General features: G+C 36.6%; 1 protein-coding gene across 1 annotated transcript in view; it reads right to left on the bottom strand.

Moving 5' to 3' along the window:
• Positions 1-12,652, bottom strand: part of LOC120531591 — a 36,622-nt gene that overhangs the window by 22,081 nt on the left and 1,889 nt on the right. The window contains exons 2-3 of the mRNA XM_039757137.1: positions 2,449-2,643; positions 1,965-2,082 (exon numbers count right to left, since the gene is read on the bottom strand). Of these exons, the coding sequence (XP_039613071.1) occupies positions 1,965-2,082; positions 2,449-2,486 (156 nt within the window). The 5' untranslated portion in view covers positions 2,487-2,643. The remainder of the gene's footprint in view (positions 1-1,964; positions 2,083-2,448; positions 2,644-12,652) is intronic.

Below are 12,652 nucleotides of genomic sequence, written 5' to 3'. Positions count from 1 at the left end.
ACTGAATTGGCTGCGCTTTTCTGTCGCAAAAGGGTCAGAGATCCCCTTGCGACTACAGTGAGACTGTGATTATGAAAAAGAGAAAAACGGGAGAGAAGGAAATCTCCATTGGAGGAATCTGACGCATCTCAATTCAGCCTGCAGTACAAAAATCTACTGGGTCTCCAGATGAACCGCTGTGCCATTTCTTCTTCTGTTGCTGCCTCAGCTGCACCCTATTCCTTTCTGTTCACTCGAAAATAATGTATTCAGAATGGAAAGGCACATAGCCTCTGGTGGCGGCTTCTCGCGTATTGCCCAATTCGCTTAATGGTCTAAGTGAGGAGTGTCTGTATGATAGATAGATAGATAGATAGATAGATAGATAGATAGATAGATAGATAGATAGATAGATACTTTATTAATCCCAAGGGGAAATTCACATAATCCAGCAGCAGCATACTGATACAAAAAACAAAATTAAAATAAAGAGTAATAAAACTGCAGGTATAACAGACGATAACTTTGTATAATGTTAACGTTTACCCCCGGTGGAACTGAAGAGTCGCATGGTGCGTGGGAGGAACGATCTCCTCAGTCTGTCAGTGGAGCAGGACAGTGACAGCAGTCTGTCGCTGAAGCTGCTTCTCTGCCTGGAGATGACACAGTTCAGTGGATGAAAAGTTGTAGGATTACAGAAACGTTTCATCCGATTTCTAGTTACTTAAGTAGGTTCATTGTGAAACAAATAAATTAACTTTATTTCCTTGGGTGATTCCAAGATTTCCTTGGTGTTCCTATACATCAAGGCTCTCATTTCAGAACAGTCATTTATATCCAATCAGTTAGCTTTGAAGTTATCTTCTCACATCAAAACCAGGGCTGCATATACAAAAGTGCACGATTTCACATCTTTTAATAATGGCCTAAAGTATACATACCTTAAAAATTGACTCATGACACTATAAGGCTATATTGGAGTTTTTCTAAAATATTTGGCAACAGCATCATAACAATTCATCTCATTTGATTTATCATGAGCGAATTCAGAAAGCAAAGTGAGATTAATTAAACACTATACTGTACATTACAAAATCCCATTGACATCAAGTTAATTTATATTACAAACCCGGGTAAACTCTTAACTGATAGTGTAAGGACTAGTTATCTGTATGAAAATGAGCCTTCTAGTGAGGCAGTGCAAAGGCAGATCACTTTGAAATGGAAGCATTTTATTAATCATTGATGACGACATAAATAGCCTAACAAATCAGGTCCCTAACAAAATCAAGGGTTTCCTTTAACGAGTTTGAAAAAGTTGGCATTGAATGAGAATTAACCTACGTTTTAAACTGAACATTTATATATGAACTGTTTGCTTGCCTCATCAGATTATTTCTATATTTTTTGTCGCCTGCATATTTGTTTACTTAGTCTTTTTAGATTGAGTTACCCACAAGCATGTTGCGAGGGCGTGCCAAGATTTAAACTGATAAAAACATAACCTGAGTAGAGATTAGGACAAAAACAAAATACTTCCTTAAGTTCATTGAATAACAGGATAGAGCAGGACCATCCTTCAGATACTGGAAGTGGGTGCAAATTAAAGCAGTTGCTGATGCATAAATTGAGCAGAGTGAATGCTGTTAATAGAATGAGGACAAATATGGTAGCAACTTTTTTATTTCTTTTTAATTAATGCAATTATTTTTGGTTCATTTGGGACGTGCTCCATTTTGCACTTCTCCTGAAGGGTAAAGCATTTTGGTAAATATTCACATTTCAGTTGAGAAACAAAATTTTGGATTCTGTAACATTTAATATTGAAGGTTATGGTACTTGAAAACTCATCTATGTATAAATATTCGAAAATCTTGATAGACCAAAGATAAGTTGGCTCCTTCCAATCAGAAATATGATGTGGTGTCACTCCTGGAATAAGAACAATGTAAAATGTTTTCACAAAAAGAAAGTAAAGAGGTTACCTGTGGATTATAAATCAGAGAACTGGTTGGTCTCTCTGGAGCATCATTTGCTTTTTCTGTTGTTGTTTTCTTTTTTCTGCTTCCTTTTGCAGATTTTCGGGCACTGCCTCTATGAGCCCTACCGGAAATGTTAAAACAAGAAAAACTGAAAACACAACTTATTTTGATTAAAGCATGCTTTGGTAAAAATACTTTCCATAAATCCAACACATTTTATTTTTATAGGATGGACCTACATTGTACTTCATACTGAACATTATTACTATTTTAACCTGTTTAGTCTACAGTACTACATCTAACAAAAGTAAAATGAGATGGTCTTTATCCAAACTGTGTTGAAACAGTGGTAGCTGTGAGCATCATAATGATGATCATCATGATTTAGTGCTTTATTTACTAATAAAATGTAATTATACTATTGGTATGAAATGTATGGCCTAAAATACATTCTGTATATTAACACAAGCTTACAAATAGCACTTGCCTTTTACTACTTGGCCGACTTGTTGATCTTTTTGCCATGATCTAGTTGGTTTATGCAGCGTCAGAAGCCTTATATTAGTCAACTTGCTTTCCTTTGGCAGCTATTGAAACATGACCGCTAGCAGCTTTCACCTTGCTCTTCCGCTTTTGCTTATCTATTCAGCCAGTCTCATAGTTGAAGAAGTCTGCTAAAATACTGGGAAAACACAGTTACTGTTGCTTTCAGCAACAAACACTGGAAGTCTCTTAATTACAAGATTAGTTATTCTACTTTATAATAAATAGGACTCTGGGAATACATGTGTCTCTTTACCAGCCTAAGAGTGTGTTTTCCAAACTTTTCTATTATTTATTAAATGTTACCAGAACAACCCTATTACAAATAGTAATGTTAATAAATATTGTGAAACGTTTCTAGGAGGTTCTCAGAGGCAATAAATAATCATCAAGGAGGAGTGGGAAGCAAATAACAGCAAGGAAATTAAGTGATGTCTCCATGTTATTTAACCACAGGAAATGTGCAGATCTGCAACACTAAACTAAAATATTGTTAGCTATTCCACTAAAACAAGCTGGAAAAACTTAGGGTGAGCTGTGTGACTAAGTCACTAAGTGACTGACCAACTTACAGCCAACAAGAAGTTATATCCAAAGTGTTTAACTGCCCCGATCATGGGTTTAAAGAAGCGTTAAACCCAGCAAAATGTATAAATGCAACTGTGTATAGGGCATCAACACATTAAGTATATGAAACATTATGAGAAATGTGACAGCTTTTGTTTTAGTCTTTGGTACTGCCAGCACTTATTCCTTATTGAATTTTATAAAGTAACCTTGAGTTTTGGATAAGATGCTATATAAATAAAACTTATTATCTAAACATGCTAACTAAATTAAAAAAAGGCACCAGCATTTAGTTGTCACTGCCCTATAATGTGTCTATAACTGCTTACATGTTTTAACTAAGAGACGTCCAAATCTCAGCCTCAACTTAGACAGTGGCACAATAAATTAATTCTTATCAAATGAACAATTAAAGCTATAGTCTTTACTGTAATACTGAACACTGATGAACATTATGAACTATTGGATCCTACTTGTTAATTCAAACATCTGTTCTGAAGAACTGTAGAACTTAGAGATGCTCTGCCACTCTGAGGTACACTGTAATGTCAAGGTGGCATTACAATATCGTGAGTGAAATAAAGTATTTGACTCACTCCATATGATAAATATGGTGTGCAGAGTTGATATTTTAACTGAATTTAGATCAGGCTAGGTATACAACTATACATAAAGAGACCGGCTCAAGTATAAATGTAATATGCAAGTTTGAAAGTTCTGGCCAATAGTTAAAAAGCCAAAGTAAAGTGATACCTGCACATTAAAAGTTGATTACCTTAATGATAGGGGTATTGAAAAGCAAACAGTTATATGCAACTACACATAATTATTATAATTTACAATAGTAATAACAGAAACCTGGCTAAATTATAATGATGGGAAAGAATACAACACAAACAGGTACACCTTTTGTAGGAAAGATGGGCAAAAACAAAAGGACTGAAACCTAGCAAATACTATCTCATTACATCAAAAAGGGTGATTAGCCTGATGCAAGCAACTATAGGCCAGTAAGCTTAACATACATCACTAAGGAAAAGATCAAATCTCACATGTCAAGAAAAGAGATATTAGCAAACAGCATGGGTTCGGGCAGGGGTGATTATGTTTCACTAATATGCTGGAAGTCTATGAGGAAGCAACAAAAGCATATCATCAGGCAGTTGCATATGATATTATGTACCATGATTTTCAGCACCTCGGTGGGCTGGTGCCCTTCCTGGGGTTTGTTCCTGCCTTGCGCCCTGTGTTGGCTGGGAATGGCACCAGGAGACCCCTGTGACCCCGTGTTAGGATATAGCGGTTTGGATAATGAATGACTGACTGATTTTCAGCAGGCTTTTAATAAGGTACCACATGAGGTACTTGTTATTAAAGTAAAAGGAATGGAAATTCATGGCACTGTGTGTAGTTGGTTATAAAGGTGACTAGAACATCATGAACAAAAGGTTATGGTGAGAGGAACCTTTTCAGAATTAGGTGATGTGAATAGTACCATACCTCAGGGATCAGTACTGGGACCACTGCTCTTGTCAATATACAAAAGTGCACAAACAACCTAGCTAAGAATATAAACAACAAGCTGGTCAGGTTTGCACAGGACACTAAACCATGGGGAATGGCTAATAATGTAGAATCAGCTGAATAATTACAGTGCAACCTGGACAACATATGGTCTTGGATAGATTTATGGCAGATGAAACTGAATGTAAGTAAATGTTATTACTTGTAGGAAATAAAATTGTTAGATATGGATAAAAAAATGTGAGGGTTTGAATCTAGAAAGTACACCTTATGAGATGGCCACAGGAGTCATAATGGACTTGCCATTATCTACATTCAGACAGTGTACAGAAGTGATCAAAAAGGCTAATAGGATTTTGAGTTACATAGCATGACTTGCAGAGTACAAGACAAAGGAGGTTATGCTTAAGCTATATACTATAACTCACTAATAAGGCCTCACCTCAAGTACTCTTTTGTTTTGGTCTCCATATTACAAGCACAACATAGCCCTAGAGAAAGTCCAGAGAATAGCAACTAGATTTCAGGACTAAGAGTTATGAAGAAAAAATGGAGGAGTTGAACCTTTTCAGTTTATGTAAATAGCGATCAAGAGGTAACATTATCGAAGTGTTACAATTATGAAGGGAATTAGTACATTGGATCTCTACTGTCACTTTAAAATACAATTTTCAACATGAACACAGGAGAGCAGTTTCAAACCTATTAAGGGCAAATTTCAAACAAATGTTATAAAGTTTTTTTTTTTTATAGAAAGAACAGTGGTACAGTGGTGCACTGTGGTACAGAGTAGGACTTTAGGGACCATCATACTAAATTTCAACTTAATGTTATTTATAGAATCTAGGTGAAAAATATTAGGGAGCCTGATGTGCTGAATGGCCTATTCCTCTCAGAAATTGTCCTAATGTTCTTAGCTTTATTTCTTCAATATTTTCAAAATTCGAGAGTTACTGGAAAGTTCAAGCGTAAATGTGATGTTTACAGAAAAAAAATTCCCTAGTCCATGTATTTTCATTTTTAAAACTTTAGTGAAATTCAAGCTAAAACAGAAAAAAAAATAATATGCAAAAATGATTTCTTGACTACAATGTATTAATTTCAGGCACATATCTCTTAGTGTTTCATTAAACTATGTTTGTTACTATCTACGCTAATATACTGTATACATTCACAAAACTGAATGTTCTGTTCCTTTCCATTTTAAGCAAATAGTCAATCTTTCTAACTGATTTCTTTTGACATCACAGGACAATGTTAGGTGATTCAGGATAAAACAAAACCCTTCATTATCTATGTACTGTAGCTATGTAAAACTAACATTCTGTTCCAATTAAACAAATACTTTAAGTGCATTTAACATTAACTTACTAGGACTGGCTCTTACAGGTCTAATAACAACACTCTCAAACCTGTTTAATCCAGTTCAGGGTTGTGGAAATTAAAGATACAGATTCCAAAACTTTAGGTGATTTTGCATTGTTCATAAGTGTGTGTTCATAATAGATATCAAAACAGAACCAAGTGCAGATATAGTACTAACATATGGACCTCCTAGGCCATATACAATATTTCTGACTAAATTCAAGTACCTTTTAACTATGCCAACTACTATTTATGATCATGTAGTCTTGATGGGTGTTTGCAGTATTTACACAGATATGGAAACAGACACCTTTAGTAAATGCTTTACATGCCAAGTGAACCTGGCAAGTTTTGAAATTGTTCAAGGGCTGGCATAGTATCTTTTCACTTTCATAACACGTTACTGTCTCAAATGATTCATATTATTCTTCTTTTTGTAGTCTTCTCCAAAGCTATTGCAAATTAATACATGAAAGCATGTGCTTTTGTGCTGTTTATAACAGGTACCAATTTGACAAATGGGAAATCTGAACTAACAAGTAAAATTCCAATATATTTTAGGAGCACAGCATTTATCAACTTCTTTAAAGATAAAATAAAAAAATTAGACTCCAGATTTCAAAGTTATCTCATAAACCACAGCTTCAAAACCTATCGTTTCTTGTGCAAATCATCTTAGTAATATCAACTTTATAACATAACAGGAAATAATAATTGTAATTTCTAAAATGAAACCTGCTAGTTGTTACAGATAGCAACAAGGCCTTGTCATGGTTTAACTTAGAAGACCTAAATATTAGTTTCATTAAAACAATAAACAATGTGTGTTGCCTTAATACCTTTGACAGAACTCTTTTATTACATATAAAATCACACTATACGAAACTTGCTTTTTCAATTTTAAAACAGGTTAGAAAATGTACATGCTGTATAGTGTAACATTCAGGCGTGTTCAGGGATTTCATTAACCGTTCTGAAAGTTCTGTTATTTTGAATCATATCCAAACAACAGTGATAACGCAATATAATTACATGCATTTATAGAGTACATAAAACACAAGTTTTTTGATAGCATTTTACAGTATCAGGTAGCTTTAAATAGAATCCAAATTGAACTGCTGTGTGTAAAGGACCAGAAAAGGAGATCTGAGCCAAAAGAGAAATAGTATTCGTGAATGGGAAGTCAAGTAAACACTATCATCAAATCATAAATCAAAACCCTAAATCGGATTCAAAATAATATTTGCACAAAAATATTTAACCAGAAATCTAAGTGAATAAAGGATAATAATAGATGTTTTTCTCCATAATCTCAGATGATTAGGAAGCGTACATAGTGATCTTTATATCTACAGGGCGATGTCACTAGCTACGTACTTCCGGATCAATTGCCTAGCATTGTGGTACACAATCAAACCACAAAATGCTAATGAAAATGTTGCAAAATATTTCAGATAATTTAAGCTTCAAAAAAGAACACTGTTAAGAAAGTAAAAATGTGCATATTTCAAAACCTAAAATGAGCCAGAAAAGGTTAATCAATATACAACTGTAAAGCAGGCAAAACAATGAAATAGTAAACATAAAGTATCTTAACACCCAGTGGCATTGTGGTGTGCAATGATTTCAAACTTAAATGATGTAAAAACTGTATTTTTACATTACTGTTAAATGTTGGTTGTGGAAGGTTTGTGGTTAATTCTTATTCATACTTAATATACATAATCATTTTGAGAAAAAAAAAACAAAAAAACAGTTTGAGACTTAAACTCTATTTTGAAGTCTCAAGCTTAAATTGTTGGCTGCAATGGACCTTGATGGATAACTGGCCATTGCGGTGCTTTGCTAATAAATTATAGTGTCAGTGAATGTTGAATGGTTTTAATTTGCAGCATTAGCAGATTAAAATGATTCATATTTGTCATATGAAAATTCTGGTGGGGCCATACTACAATGTATCTCTCTATGTACAGACTTGTCTAATGTTAACAATAACTTACCCAACTAATAGTATCAGCACTCTTTCACTAATAACTAGCAAGCCATGCACCACTCATGTCACAAAAAATCACTCAGCCAATAGAATGCATGGGTGTAGCCTTTGTTGATTAATTAACATTAGATTAATGTGATAACCTCTGACATTATAAATATCACAAAATATAGCATTATAGATTAAACATTAAACAAATGGAGACCCTTGCAACAACCCACTGTGCAGAAAAACATTTTGGCTATTAACCACCTAATTTGAAACAGGATCTTCTCAAGTGCAGAACTAGGGTGAAATAGGACAAGCCACAATAGCATGGAAATAACCTGCAGACTACACACACTGCACAACTTGAACAAAAGATTCTGGGGTTGTGTGATGGCAGCGCTAATCACAGCACTAACAGGAGTTTTCTGGGCAGTGCAAAACCAGCAAACGACTGAAAAAATAATTATCTACGTACTTGTTCATTCTGCATCACGACTATGCGCTTCTTTGAACAAAGGCTATCATGCCACTTTGGAAAAATAAAGAATAAATAAATAAAAATAAAGCTTTCTTGATAGTTTTATCAAATTTAGTGCTGTCAGATGGTCTGATTTAATGATCAGTGTAATGTCTTGTGCAGAAAACATTCCTAATATTCATCTTCTTCATTTTTTAATTAATGTTGCTACTAATAAGGGAGTAAATGGTACTTGCTCTGCATAACCTTGACTGGGAAAAGCTCAAGCAGGAAGTAGAAACATAAAAATAAAAAAGGATGTCCATGTTATGGTTGAGAATAAGGACCTGTAGTCCCATTGCCAAACTGGAGTGTTCAGGTTGCACATGTGCAACCACGACCAACAGAGCTAGTGTTTCAGCCTGAGTGCTATTTCACATATTACAAAAGCAATAAATACATTTCTGAATATGAAATTACATTGCTCATATGGTAGAAAATTGTTATGGGTTATTATAAAGATTTTAATAACTTCCATCCATCATCTAACGCGCTATATCCAGAACTACAGGGTCACGGGGGTCTGCTGAAGCCAATCCCAGCCAACACAGGGTGCAAGGCAGGAAACAAACCCTGGGCAGGATGCCATCCCACCACAGGATTTTAATAACAAGTTAAATTATTTAGGGAAGCTCATTTTGCACAACATTGGATGGAGCTCTTAATGCAGAAATTGCACTACACTGTAGGTAATGTAGCCGTGAGAAGTCTTTTTTGCTTTACTTGTTTGAAACTGATCTTACTTTTACAGTATAAAAGTAATTGAGGTCACAGCCAGTATCAGCAGGAGATGGAACACATTCTGGACAGGAGGCCAGTCTTAACCTATTCATAAAGGGACTGAGGCAAGAGAGAATCTTAAGTTATCCAAAGGATATAAAGATAACTGAAACTCTGTGGGGGATGCACACAATATACATTGCCACCAATGTATATTAATAGTAATTCCCACTCCTGGCAGGAGACTACTGCTGCGTCCCCTGCAGAGTTGTCTGGTTCTTTTGTTAAAGATAGGCTGGCAGGGACACATATCTGGGGCTGCCAGAAGGAGAGCTGGGCAGATGACCCCAGAGGATTTGTAGGGTTATTTCTGTCTGGGAAGTGTTTCAGTGGAGACAAGAAGTGCTCTCAGAAAGACATCACGGATCTGACTTAAAAGAGGCCAGTGGCCATTACTCCAGTGAACTTAATACTGGGTAGAGAGTAGATGAAAGTTCACCTGGCAGGAGGAGGAAGGATAGAGCTGCAAGGAGGAAGAAAATTAGAAGGTATAGACAAGGGAAGGTGTAAAAGGTCTTTTTATTTTGCCTTAGTACCCCATTTCTTATAGTTTTGCCTCCAAAGTCCTGTGCCTTACTTTTCTACTGAATTTAGTTGTAATGAAAACCTTCTCTTCTTGTTTCTTTGGCATTTCTGGATTTGGGGACAGCAAGAACACACTCTTAAAAGGCACAATGGTTATGAAGATCATTTAACCAACCTGGGATGATTTAGTAGGACAACAGAAAAAGGAAGTAGTGTGTCATAGTTTTGTGTAAGCAGTTGTTACATCAACTAAAAGAGGCAAATATACAAATTGAAATAACCTTTCTAGTGACAATACTGAAACAGTAAACTCGTCTCTAATAGAAATAGCACAGATTGTTGCTCTATTTTAAGATAGGTGACTTCAAAAATTCATCAATGGTTTTCAAATTAAGTTTTTCAGTTTTAAAAAATGTGTACAGCGTCCAAGGTATCTCAACGAAATTTAAACTTTCCTGACCAATTTCTTTGAAAAATAAGATTTTATGGAAACCAGTCTACCAGGAGCGGAGTGGTTTCATCCAGACAGACAGACGGAAAATAATAACAATGATATTATGTGTGAATGCTTTTAAAAATAATACAAAAACAATGTATTGCAGGGGCGGCACGGTGGCGCAGCTGCCTCGCAGTTGGGAGATCCGGGTTCGCTTTCCGGGTCCTCCCTGCGTGGAGTTTGCATGTTCTCCCCGTGTCTGCGTGGGTTTCCTCCCACAATCCAAAGACATGCAGGTTTGGTGGATTGGCGATTCTAAATTGGCCCTAGTGTGTGCTTGGTGTGTGGGTGTGTTTGTGTTTGTCCTGCGGTGGGTTGGCACCCTGCCCAGGATTAGTTCCTGCCTTGTGCCCTGTGTTGGCTGGGATTGGCTCCGGCAGACCCCCGTGACCCTGTATTCGGATTCAACGGGTTAGAAAATGGATGGATGGATGGATGTATTGCAAGTATGCAGGATATAGATACTGCAAATCATTCATTTCTCATGTAATTGACTCTGTGATGCATTATTTAAAGGCTGATGAATTATCTGTAAGTTTCAGTTCACTAAACATGCTGCTTCCAAGATTATTACTAGAACTAGTAAGTATGAACATCTTAATCTTTTTTTACACGAGTTTCCAGTTACTGTAGACAGTATGGTAATATCCTCCTAAAATGTAACAATGGTATATTAAGGTGCAAAACATGAACAAAACTAATACGGGAGGCCAGTCCTTTAGGTACAGAATCATCTGCCTGTTTGTGTGAAGGTGCCCCATTAGTCTCAGCATTCGCTGTAAATATGGGTCACACATTTAGTGCTGCTGGACAGACTAGTCACTTCGCAACTCTGTTTGTTAGTCTTCTGAACATGCATAACAGCTTGGCAGTAATTATGGACTGTTACTGACATGACTCTATTCTGTTGATCTCCTTGGTATACTAATCCTGGGATTAAACAATAAAAGGATTGAACCTGCTGCTTATTACACACTGGTCAGCATTTATGGACGACACTGCAGAATGTCCAGAAGTGGAAGACTGGCCAGCCAACACTGATCATCAGAAATGTGTCTTTGACTGCTACAGCAGACTGTGGACCTGCAAGGGTTTTATTTTCTTTGCCAATACTGGTAACTGTGGTTTTGTTTTGCTCTCCTCTTTTATCAGCTGACCAAATTCAGTTGCAGTATTAATAGACTTTATTATTTAGTCATGACTTGTTTATGTGTATGTATGTTTAATGCAATTTACAGTATGTATTACTTTATTCAGTTGTATGACTCAATAATTTACTGTTGATGCAGTATAGCTTTACATATGTGTAAGCAAATAATCAGAATATGAAAGATATTATGGTGTGATGTGTCAAGTATATCACAAAGCGACAGTGAAAAAGCAGGGGTTATGGAATACGCTGCCCTCTAACCCGGACAACACAAATCGGGCAGGGCCCAAGACTTAGCATGTGTTAAATGGTGTCTTTAGTTCGGTCCTTCTTATGGATGTGTGTTGAACTGTGTGAAATAGGGCGGCCCAGACACACACACAGGCGGACACCGTTTCAGCCATCACTACACGTTTATTCACAGTTCTATTATATACAAAGTCTTACGTGCACCGCCACCAAGCCCCACAGTCTCCCAAAGTCCAGGCTCTCAATAGCCACTTTCTTCTTCACACACAAATCACACTTGGGCCTCTCCTCGCCTCCTCTGCACCGACCTCGTCTTCCTCCTCACCCGACTCCGGCCTTGATTGCAGGGCGGCGGCTGATTGCTGACCGCACCCAGCCACCTGTGACAACTGATACCCTGTGATGGGCCTTCCAGCATCGGTTCTAACCTTGTGCCTGATACTGCTGGAATTAAGAGGGTGCATAAAATGAAAAGATGGACTATTAACAGATTCACAAAAATGAAGCTGCTAAAGAAATAAGATCCTGTAAAAGTTCAGGAAGAACTGCATTTAATTCCACATCTTTTCCTAATCTGTATTGTTATCACAAACTGGAAAGCAAAAGAAGAACATTTAGGATCAAAATAGTTATATCTTACCAGGTATCTTAAGGTCAACAACTAAAACTTGCTATTTGCATAAACGTTCAGTCTGTACACATTATTTATTGCTACAAAAAATAGCTCTTAGTCTTTCTGGAAAGGTGTTTATCAGTTCTGCACACTGGTACGGTACAAGTTTTGCCTATTCAGCTTGGCAGATTTGTCCACTCCAGTTTCTAGGAGTGTGGCTAAGAACTCCTGACTTTGCCACTCGAGCCTGTTCACCATTTTACTGCTGAGCCGCTCCAATATTGCTTTGGCCTTGTACTTACAATCATTGTTGTGCTGAAAGGTAAATCTTTTCCTAGGCTTTACTTTTTTTTACTAGACTAAAACAAGCATCCCTGCAAT

Source organism: Polypterus senegalus, chromosome 6 (genome assembly GCF_016835505.1).
Source record: "Polypterus senegalus isolate Bchr_013 chromosome 6, ASM1683550v1, whole genome shotgun sequence".
Classification (NCBI taxonomy): Eukaryota; Metazoa; Chordata; class Cladistia; order Polypteriformes; family Polypteridae; genus Polypterus; species Polypterus senegalus.
This window is presented reverse-complemented; position numbering and strand designations above follow the sequence as displayed.